Source organism: Callithrix jacchus, chromosome 1, assembly GCF_049354715.1.
Source record: "Callithrix jacchus isolate 240 chromosome 1, calJac240_pri, whole genome shotgun sequence".
Classification (NCBI taxonomy): Eukaryota; Metazoa; Chordata; class Mammalia; order Primates; family Cebidae; genus Callithrix; species Callithrix jacchus.
Window position 1 is genome coordinate 215,500,659 of NC_133502.1, and position 17,082 is coordinate 215,517,740.

The following is a 17,082-nucleotide window of genomic DNA, read 5'->3' on the forward strand; positions in this document are numbered from 1 at the left end:
GTATGTGTCTGTGTATATATGTGTGCATATGTCTGTATATATGTATCTAAATGTGTATGTGTGTATATGTCTGTATATATATGCATATAAATATGTATGTGTGTATATATATGTAGATATGTGTGTATATGTCTGTAGATATGTATCTAAATGTGTATGTGTGTATATGTCTGTATATATATGCATATAAATATGTATGTGTGTATATATATGTAGATATGTGTGTATATGTCTGTAGATATGTATCTAAATGTGTATGTGTGTATATGTCTGTATATATATGCATATAAATATGTATGTGTGTATATATATGTATATATGTGTGCATATGTCTGTATATATGTATCTAAATGTGTATGTGTGTATATGTCTGTATATATATGCATATAAATGTGTATGTGTGTATATATATGTAGATATGTGTGCATATGTCTGTATATATGTATCTAAATGTGTATGTGTGTATATATGTGTGTATATGTCTGTATATATATGCATATAAATATGTATGTGTGTATATATATGTGTATATGTGTGCATATGTCTGTATATATGTATCTAAATGTGTATGTGTATATATGTGTGTATATGTCTGTATATATGTATCTAAATGTGTATGTGTGTATATATGTGTGCATATGTCTGTGTATATGTATCTAAATGTGTATGTGTATGTCTGTATATATATGCATATAAATATGTATGTGTGTATATATATGTGTATATGTGTGCATGTCTGTATATATGTATCTAAATGTGTATGTGTGTATATGTCTGTATATATATGCATATAAATGTGTATGTGTGTATATATATGTAGATATGTGTGCATATGTCTGTATATATGTATCTAAATGTGTATGTGTGTATATATGTGTGTATGTGTCTGTGTATATATGTGTGCATATGTCTGTGTATATGTATCTAAATGTGTATGTGTGTATATGTCTGTATATATATGCATATAAATGTGTATGTGTGTATATATGCCTATAAATTGTGTGTATATATGTATATATATGTGTATATGTCTGTATATATGTATCTAAATGTGTATGTGTGTATATATGTGTGTATATGTCTGTACATATATGCATATAAATATGTATGTGTGTATATATATGTATATATGTGTGCATATGTCTGTATATATGTATCTAAATGTGTATGTGTGTATATGTCTGTATATATATGCATATAAATGTGTATGTGTGTATATATGCCTATAAATTGTGTGTATATATATGTATATATATGTGTATATGTCTGTATATATGTATCTAAATGTGTATGTGTGTATATATGTGTGTATATGTCTGTATATATATGCATATAAATATGTATGTGTGTATATATATGTATATATGTGTGCATATGTCTGTATATATGTATCTAAATGTGTATGTGTGTATATATGTGTGTATGTGTCTGTGTATATATGTGTGCATATGTCTGTGTATATGTATCTAAATGTGTATGTGTGTATATGTCTGTATATATATGCATATAAATGTGTATGTGTGTATATATATGTGTCTGTGTATATATGCCTATAAATTGTGTGTATATATATGTATGTGTGCATGTCTGTATATATATGTGTCTAAATGTGTATGTGTATATATGTGTATATGTGTCTGTGTATATATGCCTATAAATTGTGTATATATATGTATATATGTGTGCATGTCTGTATATATATGTGTCTAAATGTGTATGTGTGTATATGTCTGTATATATATGCATATAAATATGTATGTGTGTATATATATGTAGATATGTGTGCATATGTCTGTATATATGTATCTAAATGTGTATGTGTGTATATATGTGTGTATGTCTGTATATATGTATCTAAATGTGTATGTGTGTATATATGTGTGTATATGTCTGTATATATATGCATATAAATATGTATGTGTGTATATATATGTAGATATGTGTGCATATGTCTGTATATATGTATCTAAATGTGTATGTGTGTATATGTCTGTATATATATGCATATAAATGTGTATGTGTATATATATGTATATATGTGTGTATATGTCTGTATATATGTATCTAAATGTGTATGTGTGTATATGTCTGTATATATATGCATATAAATATGTATGTGTGTATATATATGTAGATATGTGTGCATGTCTGTATATATGTATCTAAATGTGTATGTGTGTATATGTCTGTATATATGTATCTAAATGTGTATGTGTGTATATGTCTGTATATATATGCATATAAATATGTATGTATGTATATATATGTATATATATGTGTATATGTCTGTATATATGTATCTAAATGTGTATGTGTGTATATGTCTGTATATATATGCATATAAATATGTATGTGTGTATATATATGTGTATATGTGTGCATATGTCTGTATATATGTATCTAAATGTGTATGTGTGTATATGTCTGTATATATATGCATATAAATGTGTATGTGTGTATATATGCCTATAAATTGTGTGTATATATGTATATATATGTGTATATGTCTGTATATATGTATCTAAATGTGTATGTGTGTATATGTCTGTATATATATGCATATAAATGTGTATGTGTGTATATATATGTGTCTGTGTATATATGCCTATAAATTGTGTGTGTATATATATGTAGATATGTGTGCATATGTCTGTATATATGTATCTAAATGTGTATGTGTGTATATGTCTGTATATATATGCATATAAATGTGTATGTGTGTATATATGCCTATAAATTGTGTGTATATATATGTATATATGTGTATATGTCTGTATATATGTATTTAAATGTGTATGTGTGTATATATGTGTGTATATGTCTGTATATATATGCATATAAATGTGTATGTGTGTATATATGCCTATAAATTGTGTGTATATATATGTATATATGTGTATATGTCTGTATATATGTATCTAAATGTGTATGTGTGTATATATGTGTGTATATGTCTGTATATATATGCATATAAATATGTATGTGTGTATATATATGTATATATGTGTGCATATGTCTGTATATATGTATCTAAATGTGTATGTGTGTATATGTCTGTATATATATGCATATAAATGTGTATGTGTGTATATATGCCTATAAATTGTGTGTATATATATGTATATATGTGTATATGTCTGTATATATGTATCTAAATGTGTATGTGTGTATATATGTGTGTATATATCTGTATATGTATGCATATAAATGTGTATGTGTGTATGTATGTGTATATGTGTCTGTGTATATATGCCTATAAATTGTGTGTGTATATATATGTATATATGTGTGCATGTCTGTATATATGTATCTAAATGTGTATGTGTGTATATATGTGTGTATATGTCTGTATATATATGCATATAAATATGTATGTGTGTATATATATGTATATATGTGTGCATGTCTGTATATATGTATCTAAATGTGTATGTGTGTATATGTCTGTATATATATGCATATAAATGTGTATGTGTATGTATGTGTTTATGTGTCTGTGTATATATGCCTATAAATGGGTGTGTATATATATGTATATATGTGTGCATGTCTGTATATATGTATCTAAATGTGTATGTGTGTATATGTCTGTATATATATGCATATAAATGTGTATGTGTGTATATGTGTCTGTGTATATATGCCTATAAATGGGTGTGTATATATATGTATATATGTGTGCATATGTCTGTATATATGTATCTAAATGTGTATGTGTATATATGTGTGTATATGTCTGTATATATGTATCTAAATGTGTATGTGTGTATATGTCTGTATATATATGCATATAAATGTGTATGTGTGTATATATGTATATATGTGTGTGTATATGTATGTGTATATATGTCTGTGTATATATGCCTATAAATGTGTGCATATATATATGTATATATGTGTGTATATGTATGTATATATATGTCTGTGTATATATGCCTATAAATGTGTGTATGTGTATGTATATATGTGTGTATATGTATGTATATATGTGTCTGTGTATATATGCCTATAAATTGTGTGTGTGTGTGTGTGTGTGTGTATACATATATATACATATTTTATTTTTGACATGGAGTCTCAGTCTGTTGTCCAAGCCGGAGTTAAGTGGCATGATCTCAGCTCACTGCAGCCTCCACCTTCTGGGTTCAAGGGATTTTCATGCCTCAGCCTCCTGAGTTGCTGGGATTACAGGTGCGAGCCACTATGCCCGGCTCATTTTGCATTTATAGTAGAGACGGGGTTTTACCATGTTGCCCAGGCTGGTCTCAAACTCCTGACCTCAGGTGATCCGCTGCCTCAGCCTCCCAAAGGGCTTGGCCTCAAATATTTATATTTTTAAATGAAACTTTATAAGGAGTAGTTGTAACCAGGGGTTTAAAGTTTGTGAAAGTAAAAAAAAAAAAAAAAGTTGTCCTTCCTTCCCTTGGATTAAATAATGAATGCCTACAACATATAAACCAGGACTGCCGGGACATAAATTACTCACTGGCGGAGATTCCGTGCAAAAGCCCCACTTACCTGGTCCTGCTGGTTGGTGTGCCTGATGAGAAACCTCAGAAAATTGAACCTGGAGCATTTCCGGATGAGGATGAGGTCAGAAGACCCGTCCCCCAAGTGGGCGGCCGGGGAGAGGCCCCTGGGGCTCCGGCGACAAGCACAGGACATGTTTGTGGCATTGATGGCCAGAAACTTTCCACAGACGACTTGCCACTCCTCCACGTCCTCTGAAACAGAAAGAACCATGCCGATGTCACAGTCCCAATGGCGCCCTGCACCGCGACGGTGCGAGGCCATCCGGCTCTCACCTGGTCATGCATTTGGCAAACACTTCATGCAATCGACTTCAGCTCAACACCAAAAACATCCACCATGGAACTGTTCGCTCCCCGCAGGAAGTGGTACCCAAAGGGTCACTTCCTGGAAGACAGGACTGTTGCCCATTTCCTCACTTGGTGACTTTTGGACCGTGATTCAGAACAAGGGTCAGTAAACACAGCTGTGTGCCTAATGCGGCCCGCCATCCACCTGTGTGTGGCCCCAGAGCTAAGAATGACCTTCACATTTTTAAATAGTTGAAAAAAGAAAAGAAAAAAACAAACTCAAAAGAATGATATTCTGTGACATGTGGAAATTCTATGAAACTTAAATTTCAGTGTCCATAAATAAAGATTTATCGGCAGATGGCCACACCTACTCACTGCACGCTGCCTGGGCTGCCTCTGCTGGACAGAGACTGTGAGGCTGCCAGAGCCTGAGGGCGTCACCAGTAAGCCCCTCAGTGGGACATCTGCTGACCCCACATTCTAGAGCACCCGGGACAGGGGGCCAGGCTCAGCATCACAACAGCGATTCACAAGGGGCAACGGGGCCTTTCACAAAACCTGCTGCTCCACACCATCGGACACAGCAAGTGGCAGAGACCTGAAGCTCCCTGGGGCTAAGGAGAAACGGATGCCTGGTGCCAGACGGGAAAAAGGAAAAGGAAAGATGGGCGGGGAGAAGAGGCAGTGCACCGAGAGAGGACAAAACCCAAACTCCAGCACACACAGTTTCAACACTGAGCCTGTTTCTTAGGAATTACCCGCAGCTTCCAAACCATACAGCGCCTTCTTCTGCTCGTCCTCCAGCTGCTGCCTGCTTTGCCTGCAAACAAAGCACCTGAAAGACAAGAATATCGCCACCTTTTAAATATGTAGTTGCAGGTGCACGGGGGATGCTTGGCACATATAGAAGTATCCACATTCTTTTCACGTAGGAAAAGGTTCCATTTCAAAGGCTTAACTAAAAATAGTTTTTGGCATATTTGAGGTCTCAGAATTAGACGTACTTCTTTTTTTTTTTTTTTTTTTTTGAGACGAAGTTTCGCTCTTGTTACCCAGGCTGGAGTGCAATGGCGCGATCTCGGCTCACCGCAACCTCCGCCTCCTGGGTTCAGGCAATTCTCCTGCCTCAGCCTCCTGAGTAGCTGGGATTACAGGCACGCGCCACCACGCCCAGCTAATTTTTTGTATTTTTAGTAGAGACGGGGTTTCGCCATGTTGACCAGGATGGTCTCGATCTCTTGACCTCGTGATCCACCCTCCTCGGCCTCCCAAAGTGCTGGGATTACAGGCTTGAGCCACTGTGCCCGGCAGAATTAGACTTACTTCTAAAATTACACATTCAACATGTCCTTCTCGGAAAGGTCTGGACATTAGGAGAAGCACAGCACGAGACGCTGAAGGCCACCTGGAGATGGTTTCTGCCTGGTCTTCAGCTAACAGAGCCCGGCTGGGAGAAATGACCAGGGCACTCATTCCACCAGCGGACTCCTGGGGCGAGGAGTCATTTACTTTCAGACAACAAATAACACAGGGGTTATTTGTTCCAGTCAATAACAAGCAAGTAACTGGGCACCATTAGCTGAGAGCGTAGTCACTGGTGTAGAACAGCCTTCTGGTCCTGGGTGCTGCTAGACTCACACACGACAAGTGTGTGCTCTGGCGGAATTAGCCCAACAGCAACTGAGTTCAGCGATGCAGTGACTCAAACAGCATCTGCCTCTAAAGACTGATTTTATGGTCTGAAATTCCTCACGTAAAAAAGGAAAGGGCCCAGGAGGAGGAGGTTCTGAAGTCCGCGTGACTGTCTCCTTCACAAAGGCACAGCTGTCTCCACAGCCCCGTGTCCTCAGCCCAAGGCAGAGCGGAGACAGGATGACCATCCAGGTGCCCTCCAGGGTCACTAGTGAGGTCCTACAGCCTGGGACAACTACGTTTAGATTTCTTTGCGGTTCTGTTTACACCGGTGGGATATTACTGAGTGCACTGTGTGGGGTGAGGGCGGGGATACACCAGGTGAAAAGGAAGCTCTGCTTGCTCATTCACCATTGCAGAGCCTGCAGTGGCCAAACTGAGGCACCAAACCTAAGCTGAGAGCACAGCATTTTTTGTTCGTTTTGTTTCTTGAGATGGAGTCTCACTCTGTTGCCCAGGCTGGAGTGCAGTGGCGCGATCTCGGCTCACTGCAACCTCTGCCTCCCGGGTCCAAGCAATTCTCTGCTGCAGCCTCCCGAGTAGCTGGGATTACAGGTGCATGTCACCACACCCAGCTAATTTTTATATTTTTAGTACAGACAGGGTTTCACCATTTTGGCCAGGCTGGTCTTGAACTCCTGACCTTGTGATCTACCTGCATTGGCCTTCCAGAGTGCCGGGGTTACAGGTGTGAGGCACCCCACCTGGCCGAGCCCAGTGTTTTTAGTCGTGGTTGACTCCACCAAACCTCCCCTCCCTGGCAGGGTGCCTCTTTCCTTTTGCATTCCCTCTCCTTGGGCAGCTGCCCTGGCTCTGCCACCCATCCCCTGGTGCCCGCCCTTGTTGCCAGCCCAAGCCTTCTTGCTGGGGGGTCCCCTGCCTTCCTGTAGGGTTGAGGGTGTGCCTGGCCTGGGCTCTGCTAACTGCAGAGCAGGCTCCTGCCTAGGAGCACAGGGCTAACATGAGTGAGGGTCTCAGCCAGGGGTGCAGACAGGAGGGTCCGCTTCCACTCCAGCCAGCACTACCAACGGTCCTGCCGCCAGCGCCCTGCCACAGCCACCCATAAGGTGTCTGCCATCCTTTCCTGCCTGCATTTCTCCTCCATCAGACCCCCACAGGGGGCAAAGGGAACCCTAGCAGGGGCAGACACTGTGCTCAGCCCCCACTCCAACAGTGGGTGTGGGACCTTCCCCCAGACTCCTCATCCCTGGCACAGGAGTGGCTGCCCATGTACGCCATGAGGACAAAGACAGGGACAGCAAATCCCACCCAAGCCTAGGGCCCCATGGGCATCACAGGCATCGTGTCTCTGGGCATCCAGCACCCTCCACCACACTGGGAAAATACTTCTGCATTCACCTTCCTAACCGTCCCACTTTATGTCCCGTCTTTTGCAAGAGAAACACACAAAGAAATGCGCTTACCCTGCCCGGCAGGGTTTCCCATCCCTTGGAGATCCCACCGTGTGTTGTGCAGGGAGGAAGGACACTGTCCCTTCATAGCAGTGGTGGGAGAGAAAGGTCTTTAAACCTGGGAACAGAGTACGGTGAAGAAAAGACATCCACAAGGGTCATTGCGTGGTTAGCATGCTGTGCCAGGCAGCTTCAGAAACCTGCTGAGAACACGTCTGCCCAAACGGTCTGTGGGAGGGAGAGGCCCGGCCTGCTCCAGGCAGTGTCACCACTGAGGACGGTGGCAGGGTCTGGGCCTTCCTACGGGACAACAGCACATCTGATCATAGTGTGGCACCTTCTGACACCCAGTGATGCCGGGACAGCCAGGGCTCTGGCCACCCACGATGCTGGCAAAGCATCGGGGTCTTTGCCATCAGCCACCCCTTGTGGCCTCAGTGATGTGGCCTGTGGGCTCCAGTGGCTCAGGGTCACCCCCTCCACCCGTTTACCAGGGTCGGTGATGCTCTTGCCTGCCCCAGGACTTGGCCCCCACTGGGGTCATCAGCCACAGCCCCTGTGACGTCCTGAAGAGTGGAGGACAGAGGCCAGGCCCGTGCTGCCACCCAAAGTCCGGGGCTGCCTTCCAGGCAATGTGTGTGCTGTCCATGGGGCTGTGTGGAAGACACCACCCAGCAGGGCAGCAGGGACTGGGCAGGAGGCAGGAGGGGGACCCCAAGGAACCAGGCCATGTCCTACGAGTCTCAGGGTGACACCACTCCTCCGTGTCTGATGCTGGGGCCGGTGCTGCCCTGTATGTTTGATGTGGCAGCGACGGCCTGCAGGAAGCCTGCCCCCCACCTTACCCTGACACACAGAGGCCTCTGTCCTCCAAACACATCCTTATCCACAGATGGCAAGCACTGAGTTGAGTGTGAACTGCCCAGGGGTGGGGGAAACTACCAGCAAGAGCAGTCTGGCTCCCAGGCTGTCTGTGTGCCTGAGACTCAGCTCCCGACTGTCCCCAGCGCAGCCCTGTCTGTGGGTCTTGCACCTGGCATGGGCCAGGCGGGTGGAGTACACTCAGTACATGTCTGTTGTGTGGAGAAACAGCGACCGCCATCCTCCCGCCCCATCGGGTAGGCCCTTCCAGGCGGCTCCAACCCACTTCCCTGCATGGTGGCTCTGGCCTCTCTCCCTGCTCCTCCCATGGGGGTCCCACGGGGACGTCGTGTCCAGCGCCCTGGGAGGAGGCCGACCCACCGGTCAGCAACCTTCCAAGCCAGCTCCTTGCTCAACTGCAGGGCGCTGGGCGGGGCAGCTGCCTCATCACCCAGATGTAGCCTCCGGGGGGGGCCCCTCACCAACTTCCAATCTTGATGGGCCCCAGATGTCCTACAGGCACCTAAAACTCTACGTGTCTCCGCAGAGTGTGTCATTTCCACACGATAGTTCTCCTTCCATGTCCTCTGTACTTCCCAGAACAACAGGATGCTTTCTACCTCACAGCCACTAAATCCAATCCCACCTTTGTGAGAGCATCTCAGACCCGGTGGCCAGGATGGGGATCCCGAGACCAGAAAGGTGCCTCCTGCCTCGGGGCTCTCATCCAGGTGGGAGGGACAGAGCTGCAGCCACTGCCTGCAATGATGGGCTCTGGGCCGAGAGAGGATGGGGCATCCAGAGGGCTGCCCGCCACCTTCACCGTGGCAGCAGGCAGGCATGGGGAGAGGGCATCCCAGGGGCCTGGCTGGACAGAGCCACGTCGGGCTCAACAAAGGGTGGTCGGGCGAATGGCACAACCCAAATAGCTTCCTAAAATCCTCGTGGCGTCTCCAATTTCCTCAGTATTCCCTTTCTTAATAAGCTTTAGATAAATACCTAACTTCAGCATTTCGTAGGTTTTAATTTTCAAGCCACAGAAGTTTTTAATTAGATCTTTTTAAGCTTCGTAAAGTTTACCAGATTACTATTTCTTTCTCTCATAAAAAAAGAGTTAAGCTTTTAGTGTCAGGAATTACTTAATTTAATTTGATACAGATTTATCTGAAAGCAAACTGTACAGAGCTGGGAGAGCCAGGCAGCAAGAATGGTAAACCTCACGTTCTACATATTTTCTTCTTTCTTTCCTTTTTTTTTTTGAGACAGGCTCTGGCTTTGTCACCCCAGCCGGAGTGCAGTGGCCCAATCTCTGCTCACTGCAGCCTCGACCTTCTATGCTCAAGGGATCCTCCTGTTTCCGCCTCTTGAGTAACCGGAGTGCCCAGCTAATTTTGTTTTTAATATCTGTGGAGTTGGGGTCTCCCTATGTTGCCCAGGCTGAAATTCTACTTTTTTTTGAGATAGAGTCTCGCTCTGTCACCCAGCTACTCAGGAGGCTGAGGTGGGAGAATCGTGTGATCGCAGGAGGTCAAGGCTCCTGCAGTGAACCGTGATTGTGCCACTGCATTCCAGCCTGAGTGACAGATGGAGGCCATGTCTCAAAAAAAAAATTAAAAATACATGTACAAAACGATTTTTTTTTTCCAATTAATACTTCCACTTGAACTGTGTGGGGCGGCCTGTGTCACCTGCCTAACGGATGTGAGAGGCTGGTGGCCTGGGCCTCAGGGTTCCAGCACCTGGGCGTCGGGGGTGGACTGCGCGCCTCACGGTGTCTATCCTGTGGCTTAGGATCTGGTTCACAGCAATCCCCGTTCCAGCCCAGACCTCACCACGTTCTGGTCACCGCACGTTTCGCAAGGCCCTTAGCTTCCCGTCTGTACGCAGGTGGGCGCTCGGCTCTGGCGGTGCTTCCTGGACTCGGGCGGGTAACGTCTGTGAAGGTGGTCGGGGCGGGAGCAGTGGGGAACGAGTCCGCATTATTTTGATTTACCTGAAAAGTCGTATCTGGCAAGACCCAGCCACCGTTTCTTCTCACTGTCCTTGATGATGTCCCCGTAGAAGCCATAGCCCAGCAGGGACACAGAGTAGCGGAGGAGCGTGCTGTTGTGGTGGACGGAGGATACGTCCATGGCCAGCGAGTCCCCTGCAGGAGAGAAGCTCCATGAGGGACACAGCCTCCCTTCCGGCCCCGCCCCTCCACTCCGGCCCCGCCCCTTCTCTCCAGCCCCACACTCCACTCCATTCCACCCCGACCCCGCCCCTCCACCTGGGCCCTGCCCCTCCACTCCACCTCGGCTCCGCCCCTCCACCTGGGCCCCGCCCCTCCACTCCACCTCGGCTCCGCCCCTCCACCTGGGCCCCGCCCCTCCACCTGGGCCCCGCCCCTCCACCCCACCTCGGCCCCGCCCCTCCACCAGAGCCCCGCCCCTCCACTCCACCTCGGCTCCGCCCCTCCACCAGAGCCCCGCCCCTCCACCCCGGCTCCGCCCCTCCACCCCGGCCCCTTCCATAGCACTTTGCAAAGGTGGGAGTTACTTAAAAATAGTGTGAAACAAACAGAACACATTCAATGCCCAGGATTCTCTCTCTTGGGGTGTTGGATGCCATATTTTTTATTCAAATGACCCAGATTTCCAAAACAGGCTAGGAGAGCTGTCCTGTGGGGACAGACAAGAGTGTATCAGTGAGGCTTGTGAAATGTCATTAACTGAAAGGAGGGTGGTTTGAGAATGAAGAAAAAGTACATGGCATTTTAAAATACAAAATCAAGCCGGGCGCAGTCATTCACATCTGTAATCCCCGCCCTTTGGGAGGCTGAGGAGGGCAGATTACCTGTCACCTGAAGTCAGGAGTTCGAGACCAGCCTAGCCAAAATGGTGGAACCTTGTCTCTACTAAAAACACAAAAATTAGCCAGGCGTGGTGCCGTGTGCCTGTAATTCCAGGTCCTCGGGAGCCTGAAATAGGAGAATGGCTTGAACCCAGGAGGCAGAGGTTGCAGTGAGTACAGATCAAACAACTGCACTCCAGCCTGGGCCACAGAGTGAGACTCCGTGTCAAAATAAAAGAAAATAGGCCAGGCACAGTGGCTCATGCCTGTAATCCCAGCACTTTGGAAGGCTGAGGTGGGTGGATCACCTGAGGTCAGGTGTTCAAGATCAGCCTGGCCAACATGGTGAAACCCTGTATCTACTAAAACGACAAAAATTAGCTGGGCGTGGTGGCAGGCACCTGTAATACCAGCCATTTGGGAGACTGAGGCAGGAGAATCGCTTGAACCTGGAGAAGTGGAGGTTGCAGTGAGCCGAGATCTCACCACTGCACTCCAGCCTGGGCAAGAAGAGCGAAACTCTGTCTCAATAATAATAAAATAAATAAACAAAATACAAAAGCAAAAGTAGGCTGGACACGGTGGCTCATGCCTATAATCCCAGCACTTTGGGAGGCCAAGGTGAAAGGATCACTTGAGCCCAGGAGTTTGAGACACAGGGAGAACCTGTCTCTACAACAAATACAAAAATTAGCCAGGTATGGTGGTGCACCTGTGTAATCACAGCTACTTGGGAGGCTGAGGTGGGAGGAGCGCTTGAGCTCCAGAGGCTGAGGCTGCACTGAGTCATGATCATGCCAGGGTGACAGAGCGAGACCCTGTCGCAAAGAAAAAAAAAAATCCTGGCCGGGCGCCATGGCTCACGCCTGTAATCCTAGCACTTTGGCAAGACGAAGCAGGCAGATTACCTGAGGTCAGGAGTTCAAGACCAGCCTGGCCAACATAGTGAAACCCCATCTCTACTAAAAATACAAAATTGGGCCAGGTGCAGTGGTGCACACCTGTAATCCCAGCACTTTGTAAGGCCAAGGCGGGCGGATCACCTGAGGTCAGAAGTTTGAGACCAGCCTGGCCAACATGGTGAAAACCTCTCTACTAAAACTACAAAAATTAGCTGAGTATGGTGGTGTATACCTGTAATCCCAGCTACCCAGGAGGCTGAGAAAGAAGAATCACTGGAACCCAGGGGGCAGAGGCTGCAGTGAGCTGAGACTGCACCACTGCACTCCAGCCTGGGCAACAGAGCAAGACTCCAACTCAAAAAAAAAAAAAAAATTAGCCAGGCATGGTGGTGCGCAGCTATAACCCCAGCTACTCAGGAGGCTGAGGCAGGAGAATCGCTTGAACCTGGGAGGCTGAGGTTGTGGTGAGCCGAGATAATGCCATTGCACTCCAGTCTGGGAGACAGAGCGAGACTCTGTCTCAAAACACAAAACAAAACAAACCTAAGTGGCAGTTTTAAAATACACAGTTTCTGTGACTTAGGTGAGTCACGGTAAGCCTGTGTACTGGGACAAGGACAGGCGAGACTACTAAAGACATGTCATGCCGGGGCCCACCATGCTGAGGGCCATGGGCAGTCCCTCCTGCTCTTCCTGACTGGGGCTGTGTCCTGGACTGAAACTTCACAGCCTCATACAGGCGTGCCTTCCACAGCGTCCGCCTGGGCACGGTGCTCATGGCTATGGCCACGGCCATGGCCACGCCCACGGTCACAGGCACCAGGGCGGGACATGGCGGCTTCTGAGCCTCGGGACAGCAGCCTCTGGAGGAGGAGCGCAGGAGTCAGGTGAGCTGAGGGAGGGCATCACACATGCGGTGGATTCTGTGGGAAAGAGCTCGGGCCACATTGGGCATGCCCCTAGAAAGGCTGTTCTGACAAGATGGCCTCGGAGCTGGGTGCTGAGTGGGATCACAGTGCAGAGAGCGGAGCAGGGGACCCAGTGTGACCCATGCTCCAGAACAGGGCGGCAGCAGCCAGAACACATGACGGGGACCAGAGCAGGACAGGCCTGGGGAGACCAGTGCAGGAGGCCCGGGTACCCTGGCATCTCTGGGGCGGCGCAGAGACGCACGTGGGCAGAGGCTCACCGACAACAATGTGCAGCGCTGAGGTCTCCGCGTCGCTGGTGCCCACGGTGGAGTAGCACACACAGTCCGTGGACCCTGAAAAGGGAGAGGGAAGGTCCTGAATATCATCGGAATAACCTGGAATTGTCATCTCCCAGTTCAGTGAGTCGTTCCTCATTCCTTTCCTTCCACGGCCCTAGAGTCAACCAACACTAAGGAATAAATAGAATTTACCTACAAAATGGATATTGGTAATATTAGCGTTGATTCCTCGAGGATATTGAGATTGGGCTGAGGTGGTGGCTCATGCCTGCAATCCCAACACTTTGGGAAGCTGAGGTGGGTGGATCACTTGAGGTCAGGAGTTCAAGACCAGCCTGACCAATGTGGTGAAACTCTGTCTCTACTTAAAAGACAGGTGTAATGGCATGCACCTGTAATCCCAGCTCCTTGGGAGGCTGAAGCAGGAGAATCACTTGATTCTGGGAGGCGAAGCCTGCAGTGAGCCAAGATCGTGCCACTGCACTCCAGCCTGGGCAACAGAGGTAGACTCTGTCCCCCAGCAAAAAAAAATACTGAGATTAATCTTGCAACAGTATCAAGCGGCACCCTTCGGAGTTGCTTAGGACATGGCCCTGGAAGCATCCAGGCGGCTCCTGAAGCCTGTCTTACAGGGGACCCCCCAGTTGGCAGCAGCACCCCATGGCCCGGACCACAAGGGGTAAAGGGCCCACCCAGGCCATCTTCGGAGGCCTGAAAAAGTAGGTCAACTGTGAAGGTCACGGGAAAACAGCACTGGAGACGCTTTCGCACCAAGACACCGTCTCCAGCACTTTGGGAGGCTGGCAAGAGCGCTGCACTTGAAGGAGGAGCAGGCTGACCTCGATTCACAGGGAGTGGCCGCCGCCAGCTGACGCACCTGCAGGGACCCGCTGCCTGCACTCTGCACCCAGTGACCACGCCGGCAGATGCATGACCAGGGTCAGGGCTCTGCTTTCTCCCCCATACAGGGGGGCAACCATGGTGTGGCCTCAGAGGGCTGCGGAGGGTGGCTTTGCAGAACTGCGCTGCACCTGGGTGGGGGTGACCACGGCACGGCCTTGCTGATCCTCCCAGGGGCTGTCTCACTCCGACCAGGTCACAGCTGAGGCTGCTGTTCTCCAGCCTGCAGGGGCAAGCCTATCCTGAGGACCTGTCTGTAACAGTGATTCCAGAGGCTCCAACAACCAAGTTCCTCACTCAGGAGGTCCAGGACGAGGCCAGGCAGCCCAAACATTCGGCACCTGTGCTGGGTAGCTGAAACACTGGGACTGGATCTCCCTGGAACAAACCTTGTGACAGCATCTAGCAGGTCTAATATTGCCACACCCATGACACCACTCACTGAGGAGTGGCCCAAAGCATGAGCAGGCACAGATGGGCTGGCGTGGGCACTGCAGGTCCCGGGGGCTCTGCTTTAGACCCCAGAGAGTCCACAGGCCTCTCGTCATTGATGACCTCTGATGACACCTGGAAGTTCCCAATGTGGGAACTGGACCACAGCCCTCCTGGTGATCTCTGAGACAAGACTGCACAGCAGAAGGGCCCTCGTTAGTCATCTCAGCAGGCTGACGGCCCAAGGGCTGACACACATAGGTACACATGCATTTTAAACACCTGTCTGTCTTTTGTGTTAAATCTTAACACAGACTTGAGTGACATCTCATTTCAAAAATGAGCCAAAAAGTGGCCAGGTGCAGTCGCTGATGCCTGTCATCCCAGCACTTTGGGAGGTCGAGGCGGGTAGATCACCTGAGGTCAGGAGTTTGAGATCAGCCTGGCCAACATGGTGAAACCCTGTCTCTATTAAAAATACAAGCAATTAGCCGGGCACCTGTAATCCTAGCTACTTGGGAACCTGAGGCAGGGGAATCACTGGAACATAGGAGGCAGAGGTTGCAGTGAGCCGAGATCGTACCATTGCACTCCAGCCCGGGCGAGAGAGTGAGACCGTTTCAAAAAAAACCAAAAAGTAAAAAATGTATAAGTGAACCTTCAAGATTACAGGCATGGGGCCAGGCGCGGTGGCTCAAGCCTGTAATCCCAGCACTTTGGGAGGCCGAGGAGGGTGGATGACGAAGTCAAGAGATGGAGACCATCCTGGTCAACATGGTGAAACCCCATTTCTACTAAAAATACAAAAAATTAGCTGGGCATGGTGGTGCGTTCCTGTAATCCCAGTTACTCGGGAGGCTGAGGCAGGAGAATTGCCTGAACCCAGGAGGCGGAGGATGCGGTGAGCCGAGATCGCGCCATTGCACTCCAGCCTGGGTAACAAGAGCGAAACTCCATCTCAAAAAAAAAAAATTACAGGCATGATTCTTTTTATTTGTTTTTCCTCACTCCCAAGGCTGGGTGCCGTGGGTCCCTGGCGTCTGTCCTGAGTCCCCGTGCCACCCTCTCTGCTGCTCTCCCCAACTGATCTGGCTCAGCATGGGTCTCCTTCCCTCAACATGATGCCCTCAGTCGCCCCAGGCTGGGACAGAGCAGGCAGCAGGCATGCATAATGCAGTCAAACACTATGGACCAAATTCATCAAAGAGACAAATTTCGTGCCATAAGGACAGAAAGGAAATACTGTGTAAAGCCTAGAATTTTTCTTTCTTTGTTGAGACGGAGTTTCGCTCTTGTTACCCAGGCTGGAGTGCAATGGCGCGATCTCGGCTCACCGCAACCTCCGCCTCCTGGGTTCAGGCAATTCTCCTGCCTCAGCCTCCCGAGTAGCTGGGATTACAGGCACGCGCCACCGTGCACAGCGAATTTTTTTGTATTTTTAGTAGAGATGGGGTTTCACCACGTTGACCAGGATGGTCTCCATGTCTTGACCTCGTGATCCACGCACCTCAGCCTCCCAAAGTGCTGGGATTACAGGTGTGAGCCACCGTGCCCGGCCTAGAATTTTTCATAAACATTTGAAGTGGCTGGATGCGGCGAAGGTCATACACTGCCATTACTTGAGATTTTTTTTTTATTTAAAAAAAATATTTTTTATAAAAATAAAATAAAATATTTTTATAAATACAAGCTAATTTTCTTGTTTTTCAGTAGAGACAGGGTTTCACCATGTTGGCCAGGATGGTCTCGATCTCCTGACCTCGTGATCCACCCGCCTCGGCCTCCCGAAGTGCTGGGATTACAGGCGTGAGCCACCGTGCCCGGCCCACTTGAGATCTTAATACCAGGACGGGCACTCGAGTCCCTGCTTCAGCCCTGTGGATGTGGCCAGCTGCACTTATGCATCTTTTTATACTGCGCTTCACTGGCTCAGATGAAAGGGAAGCTGCAGCTGCCCCGGCTGTCCGGCCGACCGCACGGCCCACCCTCTGAGGACCGGAACTCAAAAGAACGATTTG

The 17,082-nt window shown here is 47.5% G+C and overlaps 1 protein-coding gene across 8 annotated transcripts in view; it reads right to left on the reverse strand.

Moving 5' to 3' along the window:
* CERK (ceramide kinase) overlaps positions 1 to 17,082 on the reverse strand; it is a 65,513-nt gene that overhangs the window by 7,348 nt on the left and 41,083 nt on the right. For all 8 annotated transcript variants that reach the window (XM_078343866.1, XM_078343872.1, XM_035273650.3 and 5 more), the window contains 5 exons: positions 13,712 to 13,786; positions 10,782 to 10,934; positions 7,940 to 8,045; positions 5,582 to 5,658; positions 4,519 to 4,724 (listed from right to left, as the gene is read on the reverse strand). In XM_078343866.1, coding sequence (XP_078199992.1) covers positions 4,519 to 4,724; positions 5,582 to 5,658; positions 7,940 to 8,045; positions 10,782 to 10,934; positions 13,712 to 13,786 — 617 coding nt within the window. The remainder of the gene's footprint in view (positions 1 to 4,518; positions 4,725 to 5,581; positions 5,659 to 7,939; positions 8,046 to 10,781; positions 10,935 to 13,711; positions 13,787 to 17,082) is intronic.